At 39.4% G+C, this 19,629-nt stretch overlaps 1 protein-coding gene across 8 annotated transcripts in view; it reads left to right on the forward strand.

Moving 5' to 3' along the window:
- KALRN (kalirin RhoGEF kinase) overlaps window positions 1-19,629 on the forward strand; it is a 528,299-nt gene that overhangs the window by 197,776 nt on the left and 310,894 nt on the right. For all 8 annotated transcript variants that reach the window (XR_008823368.1, XR_008823367.1, XM_056348127.1 and 5 more), the window contains exons 4-5: window positions 9,370-9,562; window positions 13,821-14,333. Coding sequence is in view for 6 of the 8 variants with exons in the window: in XM_056348127.1 (XP_056204102.1) it covers window positions 9,370-9,562; window positions 13,821-14,333 (706 nt within the window). In the remaining 2 variants the exon portion in view is untranslated. The remainder of the gene's footprint in view (window positions 1-9,369; window positions 9,563-13,820; window positions 14,334-19,629) is intronic.

Here is a 19,629-nt window from a genome sequence, read left to right on the forward strand (position 1 = left end):
TGGGATAGTGTTAATTTTTTTCCTAGGAGCTGGTACAGCGCAGTGGTTTGGATTTAGTATGAGAACAATGCTGGTGACACACTGATGGTTTGGCCATTGCGAAGTTGTGCTTACCCCAAGTCAAGGGCTTTTCAGCTTCCTGTGCTCTGTCTGCCAGCGAGGAGGGGCACAAGGAGCCGGGAGGGAGCAGAGCCAGGACAGCTGCCCCGAACCAGCCAGAGGGATATTCCATACCATCGAACGTCATGCTCAGGATATAAACTGGGGGGAGTTGGCCAGGGCCCACTGATGATTGCTGAGGGACTGGGTGGGCATCAGTCGGTGGGTGGTGGGCAACTGCATTGTGCATCACTTTTTTTTCTTGGGTTTTATTCCTCTCTCTTTTTGTTGATTCTCTTTTCATTACATTATTATTATTGTTGTTGTTGTTATTGTTCTTAAATTATTATACTGTTCTTATCTCAGCCTATTTTCCAATTCTTCTCCCCATCCCACCAGAGTGAGGAGGGGGTGAGCAAGCAGCTGTGTGGTATTTAGCTGCCGGTTGGGGTTAAACCATGGCACAGATGGATGTGAATCCACTGTGTACCCTTAAATAAAAGGAGAGTGTGGACTCTGGCCAAAACCTTGTAAGCCTCAAAGAATGGTTGTATCACTTCTGCTTAGGAGATAAAAAGTGCAAAGCAAGTCTAATGCTGAACTCTGCACTGCAGATGGGCAGAAGCTAAGTAACTTATTTGTGGAAGAATCTGCTATTTTGAAGTGCAGATTTCTAAATTAGGAAAAATCCAACAGCTTTAGAAATTTCTCACCAAAAATACCTCTAAAATTTTATGTCAATAAAAATATGTTGTTTTGATAATAATTTTTTATGTTGTGTGATCAAAAAAAAAGAAAAAAATGAAAAAGAAAAATTTAATCTGAAAAGGCCTAAAAAGAATATTTTTCTGTTAGAAAAGCCTTATTTTGGTTTATAATTCAGTACACACTTTCATGAGAATTTGCACTCATCATGAAAGATATTATTTTGAATTAATGTGTGATTTCTCATCTTCTCTCCTTAGTTCCTTACTTTAATTACAGCTTTTCTGAAAATGGATGTACATTGCTCTCCTGTACTTCCAGGAGCAGCATATGAGAACTGATGAGTTCTTACTGCAAGAAAGTGGTTTTAGCATCTTTAAAGAGCATTTTTTCCTTTCCTCATCTATGAGCCCAACTGAGCCCTGTGTCCAGTGTGCTAGTCCCAGAGTGGTTATACCTGCTTACATCAGGACTGAATTCGGCATGGTGTCTGCCTCTGGACATATATTGGATTTCACCAGGTGCTGCTGTCTACTGTATAAACCTACATTAATCATTCTTTGCATGAGCTGTACATGTTTGCCATCTTATTTATGCTATAAAAGGTCTTTCCACTATGGGTAACTGCCTCCCACAACGCCTTTCAACGAAATGTATGTATTTGCGATCTGGAGACTTTCCGTTCTGGGGTGACTGTGTTTTGCTATGATGACTGGAATTCCTGGAGCTGTTCACCATGCACCATTCCCTCAGATGTTAAGTCAGTGATGCCTTGAACTGATAAATCAGGATCCCAGATCTAAGACTCCCAAGCAGTCATTGCCCGATGAAGTATCCTTTTCCTTATGTGAAAATCTTGCAGTGTTGACTGTAAACTAAAATTTATACTAACTGCATGTGAAATGGACTTCATGGTCTCCTTGCCTGAACTGCAAAAAATGCTTAAAGTGCAGGCAAAAAGATACATTTATTTTTTAAATCTTACTAGTTCGGCTGTGCTAAGCACAACTATATATATTTATTGCTCACCTGGTGTCCAATGGGTTTGAATTTCCAAACTTATTCTCAGTAGCCCCTGATCATCCAAACCTTTCCAAGAATGGTATGTTTGTTTATATTTCAACACAACTCTAATATTTATTTTTTCCAGCAAATGTCAATAACATATAATTTTCATTTAGTAAAGTGTTTTTGTTTTGTTTCTGCTAAATCATCTCAAATAGAAGACTTTAAATGATCAAGAGATAGTTGAATGGTACTTACTGTTCAAATATTTCTTTGTTGTAGTAACAAATCTTTAAATGTAGCCCCGCTTCAACAAAAACAAAGCCCTGATTAATTTCATATTTATCTCAGCAGCTGTTTCAAGGAAGACCTGCCAGATATTGATCCAAATATAGTAGACATTCAGCAACAAAAGGGGAAGAGGGTAAATGGATTTCTATGAAGGCATCATTTACCAGCAGAAACTTAATAGGAATGTGAAAAATTATAATATTTGTCCTCCAGATTTGGCTTTAACAGCTGCAATCATGCATTCTTGGACACAGCTGTGTTTTATATCTTTGCTATTTGAATGAAGACAGGAAGCTTCTCAAACAGTGTTTATTTGCTCAACTAAATAGGAGGATGAATGCCTGCAGAGCTCTGGGTTCCATTTCTGGTCTGGGTGTAATGATGTAGATCAGGATTTTTACCTGGGTAGAAGACAGCACACCACAACCCTGTGAATCCTGGTGCAGATGCCATATGGGACCTGCACCTCTCACAACAACTCTCAGGATCATGGTTACATATTGGGAAAAGGTTTTCTTACACCTAGCTGGTGTCTGAGTTCTTCCTAGCTTACATCGTTTTACAACAGAATTACTTTGACTTCAGAGCTATTTTTCTTAGAAGTAAAAATCAAATACCAAAATAAGCTGCTTGCTTGAGAATAGCAAGAGTACTCGTTCTGGCACCGGCTAGCTTCTGCCAAAATATTTGGGGTTTTTTCAGTCTTTCTCTTCCCTCCTGTTGACACGGGGCCAGAGGCAGGGGTTGAATGTGGACATTGTGCAGCCCACACATCTGCATTCTTGTGCCATTCGCAATCACACCTCATGTCCCCTAACAGCAGTGGCTGGAAACCAGAGACAGGAGCTTTGTCTCTGACTGGACTTCACTGGCTCCAAGTCTTTTTACAACATGTCACTGAAATTTCTCTGGATGGCTGCTTTATGTCCAGCTCCAGCCAGTGTGAATCTGGCTTCTCTTTCTTTCTTTCTCCTTTTAAAAAAGAAAAGTGAGAATGAGTGATTCCTTTTCAGCACTGAAAGAGAAAAAACAACATTGGGTCACAGTAAGGAAGAAAGGATTAATTGGAAATGGAGGCTCCTCTAATTACAAAAAAGCATTGTGAAACTAAATTAGAAAATTTAGGATTAAGTCTGTCTAGCTAGAGTCTTTTAGGTAGCCAAAGTTCTGTGGTGGGAGCTTTCTTGGAATTGTTGTTCCAAAGGGTGCTCTCAGGCTGTGCATCCTTAACTTCCTTTGCTGGTCACATAAGGGAGATGTGAGGATCAGCAGTTGCAGGTGTCCTCGGATCTTTGAGAAGACAGATTGCCTCATCATGCCAAACAGGCACAGTGGATGTGGGTAACTCAGACTGACAGTGTGAAAGTTCAGGAATATACCTGGTAACTGTGATAATGAGCAAGGTACGTTTTGCTCAGAAGTATTAAATGGAGTGAAATATTTTTTAAAATATTTTTTAAAATAATGCTGATTCAGGATGCTTGACAAACAGGTCTGCTAGAAGGGACTTCGCCTGGTCCTCTAAGAGTGTTGGAAAATGTGTTATTAATATAGATGATTGACTATTTCTATTCTAAGGTGATCTTCAGGCTCAACATTGTAATATAGAACCAAAGCATGGAAGTCAGTAATGATGCTAATGATGAAATTCCTCATCTAGCTTCACTTTCAAGCTGAATAAACAAACCGCAGACCTGACTAAAAATTTACAATTGATCAAAAATATTAACACATATGTTACTGAAGGGATCCTTGGCACATTTTGATACGGGAACTAGGCAGTACAGTTAGTTTGGTCTCAGTATGAAATGAGGCCTTTTGGATAACAGTCTGTGCTTGGAGGCTTTCACATACCCATTTCTGTCCTCTTCCTCTCCCTTTTCCACCCTCAGCTTGTGAATCAGCTGGCTGACTGCAGCCACATTTGTCAAAGGAACAGTGATCTCAAAAATAATTAAGTTCCTGCAGATTTTGTGCTTAAAGATTGATGCCTGTAGAGGTACTTGTTATGCTAAGACTGTCTCCTGACAAGGTTACGCTGACCCTCCTTAAAGGAGATCTTGCTCTCACTGTTAACAAATCAAATTTTGAATGAGATGCTATACGTGTCGGATCTGTGCTTTTAGTGGTCCAACAGGCATACTAAATGTGCTGCTTTGTCATTAACTCATGACTGCAAAATGGGAATGGAGATATTAGGTTATTTCAGCTAATCAAGTGCTGAAGGTTCGAAATGCCAGAAGCTTTGGCCAAACCGTAAGGAGAAAAAATACATATAATCAATGATAGGTATTTGAAAAATTAATCAGAAAGCATGAAGTCCTTAAATTCATTTGGAACCCAGCAAGCCAGCCCTTGCCAAAGAAAATACAATTTAGAATGTGCCTGAATTAAAGAGGAAATTTGAGAAAATAACTCTTATGAAATTACCCTAGAAACCAAAATAGAGGCATTTATTTTGACAAAATTGTCACATCTGCTTCTGAGTTTCGATTTTGTGCTTTATTAAAAAAAATAATCCAGATTGTAAGTATTGTTTTCACAAATATTCTAGGGTATTTTTATTAAACTTAGAGGATGGTCTTTGTCTTTGTTTAAAAGCATTGTAGCAACTGAAATGACATATCAACTATCAAATGTTTTGTGCTCATCATTGCAAATCTAGTCCAGATGAGTGCAGCCAAAAGGCTGATGGATTGCCCAGATACCTTGATCTGAGTGGTTTCTCCAGTTTCTGGTCAAATATCAATACCAGAAAAAATAAAGCACCACAATCAACATTAATTGACATCCTAAAATGATTACTTGTGCATAATGATATAGCATAATTGATGTAGCATCTTGGGAGCCAGGGATAAGGCATGCCATGCTCAGACAGTGTGAAGGAAGCTTGATTACTACTGATGCTTTTCCTGATCAATTGCTAAATTGGGAAGGGTTTGAGTTGTTCCTTTTAAACAATAAATTTAGTAAGCATGGGTAGATTATTCAAAAGGAACCTAGGGTCATTTCATCAATACATGTTGAGGTAACTGAAGAAAAATAACTGTCAGAGATGACAGATCTTCACAGATTGCTCTGACTCACCAGAGTTTATGGGTGCTTCGCTATGTCTACACAAGGCCAGCTTTTTTAGGACCCTATCAAGAGCTGTAAATACTTGGATATTGCAACTTAAATTTGGGGCTTTTTAAGTTTCTTTTTAATAAAATTGCCTGCAAAGTGTCCTCACATTTATGTAAGCCTTTTCTACTTTCACATGTGTTCTGTTGTGTTTTTGTAGACTGTTATTACTCATTATTTTTAATTCATTGGATTTGCATCTATAGTTTCCTGAAGAGTATTTTTTTTTTAATTCATTCTAGATAGCTGAAGCCTGTAGTATGCGTACTTGGAGACCTTCACCAAGGCAGGCTCCTTAGATAAACACAGCATGGCAGATGGTTTCTGCCCTGAAGAGCTTACAATCTAAATAATTTTCTTATCCCCCTCTTCTTTCCCTGAAGTATTAGTACCTGTTTAGTATCTGGCTGCCTGCTCGTATAGTGTAAGTGCTCTCAAAGGTACCCCTCTCCACAGCATGCTCGGCAACTAAAAGTAGAAATAATGAGCAGACAGCTTTCTGGCTTGCAGCAGTTTAAACACTTAAATAATAGGTTTTGACAAGCAGGTTTAGAAATCAGGTGCTAATTTTCTGCAAAAAAGTCAGAGAACATGCGGAATTATCATTGTGCCAGATCAAATTCTGTAGGTGAGACTACAGACCCACAGGACTTGTTACAGGTTAGTACCATTCATCTACCATACAGGTTAGAACCATTCGAGAAAAAAATTGCAAGCAGAGACACTTCTGCAAGACTCTGAGCAAGGTTCTTGAAACAGATAATTTGCTGAAAATTATAAATCTCATCCATTTGTACATTATCTGCTCTATAATTGAAATGATACCCATTTTTTCATTTACTTTATTTGCTAAAAGAAACTTAAATGCCTATGTGACTAATCGAGTAGGGAATTCCTCTTTGTAATTAAGAGCATTGTATTGAGTTTTGTATTATTAGTGAAATAGTTGTTACTTGTTGATGTGCTTTGAACTGAAGAAATCTGATTGTTCTTCCTCTCCTTCTTCTTGATCCCCACATCCTGTCAGTTTCCTACTTGAAAATGTACTAAGCATGTTGAAAATTTGGTCTAGTTACAAGGAGCGTAGATAGTGCTAGTAGGGAATGACTGCTTATTGCCTCTTCCAGGACAAGAATCAGGAAGCATTTGACTCCTACCCATGGGCTGATGTCCCAGCCTGGCCTGCAGGGTCAGTGGCTGCTCTCCTATGTCCACCAGAAAAAGCTGCGGAATTGTTACTCCTTTCTTCTTCTGTTGAAAACATGCTGTAAAGTCTCCAAAAACCTGAAAGTAGAGATTTAGGGTGTTGTGGAGAGTTTTTTCACACATGCATGCTCCTCTGCTTCTCTGCACCTCCAGGGTCCAGAAAGGCTGTAAACCTTCAATGAACACAGAATCCAGCCCACAGTTACATCTCTTCGTTCCATATCTAGAATATCTATCACACTGCAGGCAGAACCTTCAGTCATGTTGATATGTCAACGTGGGTGTCAAGATGGTATCACACTGCCTATGCTCTACAGCTGGGGGCAGGGTGTGATTTTGGGTCTGTTTGGGTCTAAGATTTCAGTTCAGGTTCATAAATGGAAGACTTCCATTGCTCAAGATGTTCCTGTTCTGCTTACTGAAACAGGTTTTTCTGTTGTTCATCAGTAAATTAAGTTATTGGTTTAGATCGGATTTGGTAAGTTGTCAGGTTGGCAGCAGCCATGGGGAGTTGCAATGAGGTTAATGTTGGCTGTACCTTGCTGTGGTTACAGTGGGGGTGGGGGGGTGTTTGTTTGTTTATGTCAGAAAAGACAGATTGCACTTACCTGCTACTGTGTTGGGGCTCTCCGTGTGCCTGTACGACTCCTGGATCTCTTTGTCAAGAGTTTGAAGAAAAATCAATCTGTGGAAAAGTCAGTTCGGTATAACAGGCATTGGTGACTTGGCAGAAGTTACTGAAGACCCTATAAAGCTTTGCAAGAAAAAAATGCAAAACACAACCCCCTTCTGTTCATCTCTTTCTGATTTGATTCTCTGCCACAGCTCTTGTTGAGAAGGGCAAGAAGCAGTAGCACCACCAACAAAGGTTCTTTTACAGCCTTTTTTGGCACTAGTTATTGAAGGATCAGATGGCTGACCTTTCAGCACTAGGTAAAAGGAGAACAAAAAGATCTATATTCCTGACAGTGTTTGGAAGTGCCTGGTCTCCCTAGTTTTTCTTTGCACTGACTGTTGTATGCGGCATGCTCTAGATGTGCCAATAATGTTAAGGCAGAGGACCAAGCTTGTTGGCTTTGACTGCTCCTTCCTGGCCCTGAGTTGAAAGTATTCAAGTTAACAGACTCTTAAAATGGCAAAATCCACTTTGCCATGGAGTGGTCCATCTGTGCACAAATCTTTCTAGACAAACGTAGCATCACCAAGGACTTTTATTTTTAAGTTACATGTGTTAATCCAGTGTGCCTCCTGTGAAGGATACCCCCATCCTTGTCTGAGACCAGAAACCTAGTTGTAAGCTTTCAGTGAGATATATAGGAGCTGGATATTATTAGCAGAAAGAGTCCTTTAGGAATTTAGAGGGGCAGAGTATAGTAAAAGACATCCTGTGTGTTTGTGCACTGAGAGTATTTGTGTGGAGGCTAAACAGTGTCTTACAATTTCTGCATTATATCCATAATTAATAATGCCTGTCCTCAGCATATTTCAGATTGATTCCAGTGATATCAACACTTGCTATTTTAAATTATCTTACATACGTCTTTATGGCCACATTATTGATCCTACTTATGTTGATGGCCAGTTTGCAGAAAGGTCAAAGATGCTATGTATTAAAAATTCATGTATTAAGGAGGTTTTCTTGTTCTGTGCCTCACTGTTATATTCATTATACAAATGTGTTCATGTTCTGCCATGTTTCTCTTCTTTCTCAGCTTTTCTTGCTGTTTTCATCTTCCTTTCTTCCTTCCACACTTACTTTCTTCCAAAAGCTTCTCCTTCTGTGGAAAAGGCTGTGGCCTTCATTCCACCTGAAAAAAACCTAAATAAATTAGATCAGTAGGTGGACCATTTTGGCATTTTTAGTATATCACCAATGAATTTTACTCACTTACCATACCAATAATATTACTGGGGATGGGGAAGGTCACATTTTGTGCAAGTGCTTGAAGCTTAAAGCAGACACCATAGCTCTCAAGACTTCAACACCATGTATGGCAGATATATTAGCTGGACAGCCAGAAGAGCAGACATTTCCTAAATCTCCTCAAATGTTGAATGCTGCAGATGGAGGATGATGGTTTTGAGCTACTTCTTTTTCTGAGGAGCAAAACTATGCCTCTGGAAAAGCTATCCTGAAAGCTGGTCAGATTTGGCTTGAATCAACATGTCCTTTTCATTCTTTCTCCTCGTTTCTCCTGAGGAGAAAGGGAAGACGTATTTACCAGCTAGAGCTTGCTGGTTTTGGGCCCCATGCATTGCCAATGACCAGGCCAGACACTGTCTTGAACTTTTGAGAAGGGAGGAGCACAGGCTGGCAGAAAAGCATGACTGCAGATTGAAAAAGATCCTGCAACATTTGGAAGATCTTCCAAATCAGGAGGGAAAAGGGCCCCAATTTTTACAGTCCACATGCTGAGTCACAAGGACCTTCCCTTCAGGGAATGCTTGCCAGGCACTTTTCTGGAAATTATGCTTTTTTTAAAAGCCCTTAAAAGGGCCTCTAAAAATGAGGGCACCCAATTTTACAAGTGGCCAGTAATGCCAAGGCACAGGACCCTGCTTGTTGGCTTTGGCTGTGGATTGAATTCAGTGTGTTGAAAGGAGAATCTCTTGTATGTACACATAGCTCCTATACACATGTATTTGATTCTGTTTTCAATTGTGTGAAAGTATGTATGTTTTCTGTGAAAATTTGAATTACATGTAGTTGGGAAATTAGAGATTAAACTAATATATACACTGGAATTTAATGTAAATGAGATTATGGTAAAATTAATATAGCCTTTCATATAGCCTTTATGCTGTACCATCTTTTGCCTTTTATTTTGAAGTATATAATTCCTTGATCAGCTCTGAAGCACTGAACACTAGCAACAAAAGTTGAGTCTCAGTGTGACTTTCCACAATATTAATTATTTTGATATGCTTTTATTCCTACAGCGAAGATGTTTGTAAACGAGGATTCACTGTTATTATCGATATGCGGGGATCCAAATGGGATTTGATCAAACCGCTCCTAAAGACCCTTCAGGAAGCCTTTCCTGCTGAGATTCACGTTGCCCTGATTATAAAACCTGATAATTTCTGGCAGAAGCAGAAAACGAACTTTGGCAGTTCCAAGTTCATCTTCGAGGTGAGAGCCACATGAGAGATGTATGGTAAAGCATTTTCTCTGATAAGAAAGTTTCTTCAGGTAGAAAAAAAAATTCCTAAGCCCTGTGACTGAGAAAAAGAAAGACATGTAAGGACTGTGTGACTGAGCGAGCTGATGCTGTGGCATCAGGTTGCCTTCTGAGCACACAGATGGAATGGGATGCATGTTTCACCTCAGAGTCTCACATGCATAGTTCAGTTTGGTAGGTGTTTTGTGGGCTTTTTTTGTGGTATTTGTTTTTGGTGGTGTTACATTCAGTCTTTCCTTTGTTTCTTTTAGAAACAAAACCCCACCAATTCAGTCAATGTACTAAGGACAAAGTTGTCTAGATGTTAATGTACGGGTTTGTTAGTTGACCCCTACCCAGCTTCAGGTAGTGGCTTTTTTTTAATAAAAGTTATTTATGCTGACTTTATTTATATATTATCATTGCTTTGATTTAATTAAAATTTACAATTCAGGGGTAACATTAACAACTCATGTTAATGATAAGGTGCCTCAGGCAGGTTCTTTGAGAAGTAACCAGTATGTAACTGCATAATTAAAGGGAATTTTACTTTGTCATTGGTGAAGACAAACCAGCTGAGTTCTCTCAGTGCGCTTTAGTTTTCTGTGATTTTCAACTTCTTACTCAAAGAGAAGCAAAGCTCAGGTGCATGAAGTGCTCATACATCAATCGTGCCCAGCCATGAGCTAGTTATAATTGGGTTTTTTTTAATTTGATGAGAAACTATTCTATTGTTGGCTGGCTGTCTTGCCAATCCGTTAATTTCAGAGAGACACTCAGATTTTGTATCTCTGGAGCTCAGAAGAGAAGAATGTGGCTGTAGTTCTTAATTTTGACTGCAATGGAGGACTATATTTAAGATACGTTGAAGTCAGTGTGATATAAATATGTCCTTATTTTCAAGCTCTTCTTAAAAGCACTCTTGAATTGCACTGCATAACTAGATTGGTGTTAAGCATTAACAAACTTTTACATTATTATCACAATTTAAGTATTTGGACATTTTCCCCCTCTGTCTCAAAAGAACAGTAAACTCATAAATTTTGCTTTGTTTAAATGAGTCTTTACCTTCCTTGGCTCCCTATGAAGACTCAGTCATCAAAATAACTTCCACTTGCTATGCCCTACATGAATTTGAAAGCAAGGCTGTTGTCGGTATAGGCTGTTGGGGTTTTTTTTACCTCCAGAGATTCCCCACACTGGCAGAGCTGTGGCTGCCGTTACAGTGCAATGAGGTTGGCTGTGCTGCCTGCGGGGAATGAGAGGGAGTAGGGCAGTGGGAAGGAGAAAGGAGATGTAATGGTACAGAAGAATGTGGAGCAGGAGAGAGCCTGTGCAGAGGCTAGTAATAGAATAGTTCATGGGAATAGGGAGCTTCTGGTTAAAATATATATGGGCACTAAGGGGCAGTCCCATGGTAGCCCAAGAAAAGGCAGCTTATGTGTGTATATCCAGCACAGAATTTCAGTCCTCCAATACTTTAGTAAACAAAAGCAAGAGTTCAATTATATATTTTTGTAACATTGGGTTGTTGTTGGTTTTTTTTAAATGAATTAACACTTTCTGGAGGCTTGACTTTTTTATTGTGTGGAGTTGGTGTGCTGATAATGAAGATTAGACTGTGGTCAAGCTATTCTTCATAGTTACAGTTATGAGTCTTGTTTTAAAAGCTCTGGACTAGTTTGCTGTACATGCTGGCATGCATGAAGGGTATTTTCACTTTGTGTGTGTGCCTTCGAGCCTTAGTCTGTCTGCAGGGCTGTTCACATGGGTGTCTGTAATGGTTCACAAATTTTGGACCGCAGGAGGAGAGTCAGTGCTTTCACTGTCTATTGGACCACCTGTGGACACTGATGAGTTCTTCAGTTCTATGATTTTTAAAAGATCTTTTAAGCTGTGGTCTACAGTACAGCAGACCCCCTGCAATATACACACCACAATCCAGGAACTTCTGTTTTAAAGAATTCTTGTGGATGCTGCTGTTTAGTGGTAGGCTCAGGCTCTGCGGCAGCTCATGCTTTCTCGTAAGAACTGTGAATATCAAGTAAGCATTGCAGGTCAGTATGACTCACATTTGATTTATGTGGGGCAGCACACAGGTATCCTCTCTGCACTGAACCATCGTGGTGATTTCCCACCACTGTGATCAAACACAAGGTTCTTGGCAGGAACAGACTGTGGTGGAAGGCCATGGGAGTCTCTGTTGAATTGCCCCATCTGCAAACTCAGCAGTAACCAGTGTCAGTTTTAAGGCCAGATTCTGCTTTTGAGCTTAGTGGAAGCATTATGCATGTGCCAGGGCAGTGTATGACCCTTAGTGGAGGCTGATGATCTGGGTTTTGTGTTGTGAGACTCTGGCAGAATGATTCTGTGTCACAGTCCAGAGAGTAAAGCATGCCCACAGACCATCACACAAAGAAAAGAGAGAAAAAAAAGGGTTTGGTTAACGTATGTGGACTCCAAAGCTTTCTGTCACTTTGAGGAATGGACCAGGCAGCTTAGTTTAGCATTAATGCAGAAGTGCCTGCAAGATTCTTTCTCCTGCCAAAAGGGTTTAAATAGTGGACAGTGCTTTTTACAGTGATTTCTAAAAGAAAGATGGGTGATGCCTGAAAGGCAGTTACTTTGTCTTACCACCTACCTGCCTAACTAAGGTTGTTTTCATGAGAGTTTCAAGAACTCCTTAAAGAAACAAATTTTAATATAGAAATCTGCTGCAGAATTCATGAAATGTAAAGCCCTTTTGCTATATCATCATGTCAAATTCTGTTCATGACAAAGAGCAGTGTTTGCATTAGCTGCATTAGCAGACACACTGCAAGGGGAGTTGCCCAGGTATTAGCTATGAAGTCTTTTCCTGACAGGCAGTTAAACTCTAAATTGAATTATCTTCAAGGGGCCAGTGTCCAGGTCAGGAGGTTTAGCAATTTGAAATCCCTCTGAAGCTACATACTTAGCTTCCCATTGTTTGTTGACTCTTCCCTCTGTCCTCTCCCTTCCCCAAAGCAAGGAGTATTGAAAGAAAGTTTTAAAATAATCTTTCTGCTGTGCATAATTTCAGTGCAACACTAATTTTGATACATTTCAGAATGCCTGATATTTTAGAAGGATACAAATTGGAAGAAAAGCCTGTTATTAACTTTAAACCAGTGGGCAGCCTGCTATTTTGGACGTAATTCAGGATAATGGACAGGACTTGAGGTATTTTTCTTTGTAGATGAGTTTTACAAGATTGCTGTGGTTATTGGGTGCCTCCACTTCTGAAGAGCGCACTCTGACATTCTTTAGAGGCCTGGTCTTTAGGGAACAGATGTGCAGTCACTGATGAACATCACAAGCCTTTAAGGGCTGCCAATTTGTGCATTAACATGACAGCACTGAAAATCTCTAGTAACATACAGAACCCTATGCTCATATTTCAGAAAAAAAATAATTGTGTGAAATAAATGGGAACAGCCATCAGTTGTTGCGTTCTTAAACTGTAATCTGCTTTCCAGGCACCCAGTGCATTTCTCTATCACTGATTACTGAGTCTGAATGAATTAAAACCATCTCTCATTGATTGTGTATGATTCATGAGCAGTACTTTCTATTTGCAATAATTTCTACTTGTTAATACTCCAATGACACTTTACTTTTACATTGATTTTGGCTTAATTACATTAGAAATTACTAATATGAAAGGGAGCTGCCTGTGGCAAAAGCCAACTGGAATAATCTGGAGGAAGATAACAGCATATTCTGTGTTGTGGCAGATCACAATACCTGCTTCAGTTTATATGAATAAAACTTTTGCTGTTTTATAGCCACCTTCCTGAGCATAACACAAGAAGCAGAATCCCTGTAATACCATATACCTGTTTAATGAACAATCGTGTCTAGATATCAAACAGCTGCAGTAAGAAGTCTTCAGTGTCCAGCTAGGTTAAAGTAATCAGTAGCAGAAGAATTCTCATTGTATGTTTTTGATAGTCAGGCCAGCTGAAAAAGATCGACATTATCCCACTAAATATCATGTCTTTTAACAAATAAATAAATCAGTGCCATTAATAGAAATGTTTTCAATCCACTTAATTCATCAAAATCAAACATAGTCGTTGGCATCTTTTACAATGTTCCTTCAATTATGTATTGATGAAGAAAATAATCCCTTCAGGCTATTTATGGATTGCTATGTTATTTCTGATTAGACAGTCATTGATTCAAATGCTGTCATTTTCCCTTCCTTAGACAAGTATGGTATCTGTTGAAGGCCTGGCAAAACTTGTAGATCCTTCTCAACTGACGGATGAGTTTGAAGGATCCTTGGATTACAACCACGATGAATGGATAGAGTTGCGTGTCTCCTTGGAAGAATTTTTCAACAGTGCCATCCATTTATTATCGAGGTTGGAGGATCTCCAGGAAATGTTGGCTAGGAAGGAGTTTCCAGTTGATGTTGAGGGCTCAAGAAGGCTGATCGATGAGCACACGCAGCTTAAGAAAAAAGTGATTAAAGCTCCTGTGGAAGAACTGGATCGTGAGGGTCAAAGGTTATTACAATGCATAAGATGCAGTGATGGTTTTTCTGGTAGGAATTGCATTCCCGGAAGTGCAGATTTTCAAAGTCTTGTGCCAAAGATCACCAGCCTTTTAGACAAGCTGCATTCTACTCGGCAACACTTGCATCAGATGTGGCATGTCCGCAAGCTGAAACTGGACCAGTGCTTTCAACTCCGGCTTTTTGAGCAAGATGCTGAGAAGGTAGGGAATAATCTGTTCCTTTCATACTTTAACCAAGACTTTATCACAAAGACATTGTGACTTTTTTTTCTGTAATTAGCAGCATGAGGTATTCATAACAGGTGTAAATCTCATGTTGCCAATGGATGTACTTTATGTGACTTGTAAACCACATTCACTGAACTAACTGTTGGATGTAGCAGGCATAACAATATCCAAGAATAACTTCTCTATGTCACTTCTGATGAAAGTTAATCTGCTTTTTTGTGTCATAATGGGTACATTTGCTAGACATTAGCACAAGAATCAGGCTTTTTTTCAAGTTTCTTTTTCTAAGCTTATGAATATATTTATCTACATGTCACAGCACCTAGAGTAGAATGATTTTAGGGTTTGCTTCACTATGATTACTGTTTGCACTTCTTGCAAGTCTATGGGAAATTTGTAGTTTGAATCCTCCTAATTGTTATCTCAAACAACATTTTCAGTTTCCCTTTCCTAGGAAATCACAACAGGATTTGCAACTGGTAAAATCTTTAGTAATGGCTTTGTATCAAAGACATGTCCACTTAGTACCCACAGCATGAGATCTCAGCCTGTGTTTAAGTTAAACATATAAACAGACCAAGAGAAAGTATTCTGAAATGACAGCAGCATGCAAAACTCAGTGTGGCTGTTTTGCATTAAAAAGCGCATAGGGACGGCATTTGAATTCATATTTGACACTTAAGTCAGTGGCCAAGATTCCTGTTCACTAGTACAAGACCTTATTTGAGAAATATTTAACATTAAATTATTCCAGAGATAGCATTGCAACTTCATGTTTCTTGGGCATTTGTAATGTAGCGTATCAGCCTGAAAAGTACATAGGGTGTCTCGAAATGAAATACAGTGTACAAAAGTATTTAGAGCAGCAGAAACACAGGTAAGTAACATGGCTTTAGGAAGCTGTAGTTTAACAGGTGTATAGTACTGCACCAGAGTTACATACCCATTCCCTGCCTCTTCAGAAGTTACTCATTCAGGAACCCGTAATAGATAGGGAAGTCCTCCTGCAAGCAAAGCATAGCAGCTTCTCATGTTTGTTGAAAAGACTGGCTAAAAAACAGCCAGAGTTCCCTAACCAGGTCTCATATGCATCACTACCTACAAATGTCAGTAACACGCAGTAAAGCAGGCTTCTTAATACTTGTAGTATTTGTTTGCTGTTTGCCTCTGGAAGCACATGTAGGTACTGATTTTGATGAATTTATTTGAGAAAACTGTATTATGCCAGAGTCTTGGCAGTCTTACTTTCTTAACACGGAAGTGCTTGACATCTTGTGAGATGGTTTTGCGAGTCTTTACTGCACATTTAAAATTCCAGGCTGCAGAGTAAGGTATTCTCAGCGGAAGGTACCGAGCTCGCAGGCTCATGTTTATCTAGTTTCTATAGCCATCAAAAGCACCGGTCTCTGAATCTTCTCCACTTAATGTATGATCCAGTTGTTTCACTAATGTGTCTGCCTTGACCCAGCAGGAATAGCAAAAGAAATGCAGACCTCATCTGCAGAGGATCTCACTGAAGATGCATTTTTTTAATCAACTGCAATTTATATTATTTTTGACACGTCAGGGAGAAGCACATTGCTGAAACAAATATAATCTTCAGTACTACAGAGCAAAACACAAGACATTGGTTTTCAATGCATGTACTAAATATCTCTAAGGCATGCTAGGACTGAAAAGGCTCCATCATTGTATAATCAATCCTCCTGCTGGGAAAACCTTGAATTCAGATGAGTCCCTCTAAAACAAGAGTCACTGCAGCATCACTCAAGAATGCGTAAGAGCAGAGTTTTTCTTCCAAATGCCACAATTTCTTCTTTCTTTTCCTTGTGTGTCACGTGCTATAAGGAGATCACTCACGGCTGTCCTTCCCAGCAGCTGCTGTATTTCAGTCAGTGCTTCGGTTTGGATTTTCAGTTTCTTTGGGATTATTCAGCTGACCACTGCTTAGTAACATAAATTTTAATTTTTATTTATGATTATTATTTGCTAATATTATTAGCAGATTATTATTATTTAGTAAATTAATTTTAATAATAATGTTATATGCTGAAATGGTCTCAGATCAAGTCAGTGCCTGAGAATTTCTTGTTGCCAAGCACTGCTCTGTAGTATTGAAGGAAGTCTCCAATATATTTTTCCTTTTGATCTTCTGAAACAGGCATAAAAGGATGATTTGATACAAGTCTGAGCATTGTGACAGCTAGGTTCTTTGCATGTGTTATTCTGAGGTTGTTAAGTGTAAAGTTTAGGCAAGTCAGCAGATAAATGAAACTTCTGAGGTGAAGAAGAAGCAGTGAAAATATGATTCCTGCCTTTTAAACACTGGCTGTCTCAAGCAATTCCCAACTGACAAAACTGGCATTTTGATCTTCTCAATATTTCTTCTTCATCTACCTCACATTAACTGAACACAGTCTTGCTTTGGCTTCTCTGAGTAGCTCTGCTTGCTTTTCCTTGACTACTACATTTTCCCAAAGAATAGAAATGATTTTGGTTTTTTATACTCTCAAATAAGTGTTTTTAATCTTTTCAGTTTGTGAGTCCCTAAAATTCTTCCAGAGAAGGTTGCAGATCATTTTACTTCATATTTTGCACATGTGGACTGATAAAAAATATTGATGTGCTTATTCTCCTTAGCTGCAGCTCTCTTTGAAGTAGTCTGACCACCTCAGACTGGAAAGTACTTGTCTCATAAAATGTTCAGAGCTAAATCAAGCCTGAATGCCCTCTCCACTGTATAAATAGCCATCACGCTCTCTCTGTGTATTGAATTTTAAAGATTCCTGGTACCTCCATTTGCTCATTGGCACTCTACCTTCTACAGTTAGGTATGGTAGCAGAGCCAGGATAGTCTTCATCTCATGGGGAGAAGCACAGCTCTTTCCATATAACCTGGATATGTCATTTAGTGCTAATCAAATGACAACTCTAATACCCTGTGAAAGCTCAAACTCCAACATAAAATTCTGAATATAAATAAGGGTTTAGGGCCTTTTAAAATATCTCTGTATGCTCATTGGGTGATACTTTAGGAAACCTGTTCTAATAAGGAGAAAATAGACAAGGACTTTCCATTTTCTGGACACCTCTGATTTTAAAAATCTCAGATATCCCTATTCACTGAAAAGTTCTTAAAGATGAGAATAAAAAAAAGGGGGGAGGACAGACACATGAAGCAAAAATATGCAGTATTTTAAGGTAGGTTAATTTTTGCACCCCTTGGTATTAAAATACCCTAGATTTTCAAAGCAAATCAGTTCACTCTCTTCCCTCCTATAGATGCCCTCCATTGGAACATTTATAAATGAGAGGCGCTGCCTGGACACATGAATTATTCAAATTTCTATTTGTAATTTGAATAATTAAAAATAAATACAACTTTGAATTACTATAAAATTATGATTACAACCTACAGAAGGTCTGTATGGTTGTGTGCTGAGCAAATCACATTGTTGGCAAAATAAAAGGAGGGGGTGGCAGTCACAGCCTGGGCTTCTCCCACTCAAATCAGTGGGAGAGAGCAGAGCTGGCTGTGGACAAACTTTGCCTCCAAGTCAGGCTGTTAAGGTTTTATTTTCCTGTGCTGGGGCCGAGGGAGGAAAAAGTTGAGCTATCACATAGGCACAAGCAGTGCAGTGAGATTGAATCCCCAGATGGAGACTGGAAGCTCCCTGAAGCTCAAGTCAGCAGGCAGGTCAGCCATGTGGGGAGCTTTGGCAGAGTGGTGTAAGGAAATTCACATGCTGTGCAGTGCTGACTGTAATGATCTGCTGATAAATAACACATTTCAGTCACTGGTGTAGCCCTGACCCTCACTGTTCAACAAATTTAGTCCTCACCAACTAATATATACATATGTATGTACATACATATATATAATTTTGAAACTAGAACTGAGGCTTCACTGTGTTTTTACTGGGTAACAGGAAAAGTGGTTTTAGCCATCAGTAACATGAAAAAATGTATTCCAGTCTAAATTGAATATTGTTTCAAACAAAAAACCCACAATCAGCATAGATCCAACTATTAGAACTATCTGAGAAATGTTAATTGGTTGGTTGAAATCTGGACAGGGAGAAGAATTCAGGCAAGAGTCCACATGTTTTGCACTTGAGTAAATACCAAAAAAGAGGAAAAAAAATATCCTTACAGACTATGCTTTCCAGCTTTTCTGGAAATCATTTGTAACTGGCACCCAACTTGACTTTTGTAGGAATTTCCCCATCGTTCTCGGTTGGTTCCATATCAATTTTACTGCTGTGGCATGTATGTGAATGAAAAACAGCTATCATGATGTAATCAGCGTTGTCCACGTTAAGTATAAACGATATAGTCATCAGCTGGACTGAACCAGGGATGTCTTCTGTAAACTTGTAACACCAGAGTGAAGAAAGAGCAGGCTGCTGTAGCATCGTTGGGGGCAGAGAAGACTTTGCATGTTAGCTCTGTGTTCACCTCCCCTTCTCCTGGACTTTCTAGAGAGTGCACTACACAAAGGCAAACTCCCAAAGATGGCAGTGGTAGTTAGGAAATGCCACCAGAGAATTTCACTGGAAGCTTGTGGTGGGAGAAACATTTTATTTGGGTAGGGTCAGCTTTGTAGAAGGTCTGGTGGCAAACCACAGGCCACATCTAGTCTTCAAGGAGCAGTGAAGTAGCAGGCTTGCAGTCAAAACCATCTGCCTCATCCATACTAAAGCTTCCCTTTGCAAAACACAGCTCTGCCTGTGATTTTCCTTGTGGAGCAGGCTATGGGAAGCAGTGCTGGCTGATGGGGGCTGCTGTGGTACTGCTATGAATAGGGTGGAATAACAGTTGCAGCAGTTCTCCTCCATCTCACTCACTGTGCAGCTGTGGGTGGTGAGACCATGGCACCAAGGAGCACACACTGCATCCCTCCCTTCTCACACACCATGCTGCTTCAGGCCTCTTCCTCAGTCTGGTCTCCATAAATAAGGGAACTGACATGTTTTTCTACTGGATAGATGCTATTAAACTCAGCCCCATTTAGTGAAATAAGTAATATGGGGCATTTGGTTTCTGAAGGAAGACAATCACAGATATACCAGCTGTATTAGACTCCTATTCCCATTCCTAATAAAAGTTTTGGGAAGACTCCCATTAATTTTCAGCAGAAGCACAATATACCCATTAACGCTTATTCTGAAGTTCCAGATGAAATTCAGGAGTTCCTGATTTAGAATCTAATTCAACACCAGACAGTTAGTCTACAAAAATACAGAGAAGCTCTAGCTCCACAGCAAAG

Source organism: Falco biarmicus, chromosome 8 (assembly GCF_023638135.1).
Source record: "Falco biarmicus isolate bFalBia1 chromosome 8, bFalBia1.pri, whole genome shotgun sequence".
In the NCBI taxonomy this organism is placed as follows: domain Eukaryota; kingdom Metazoa; phylum Chordata; class Aves; order Falconiformes; family Falconidae; genus Falco; species Falco biarmicus.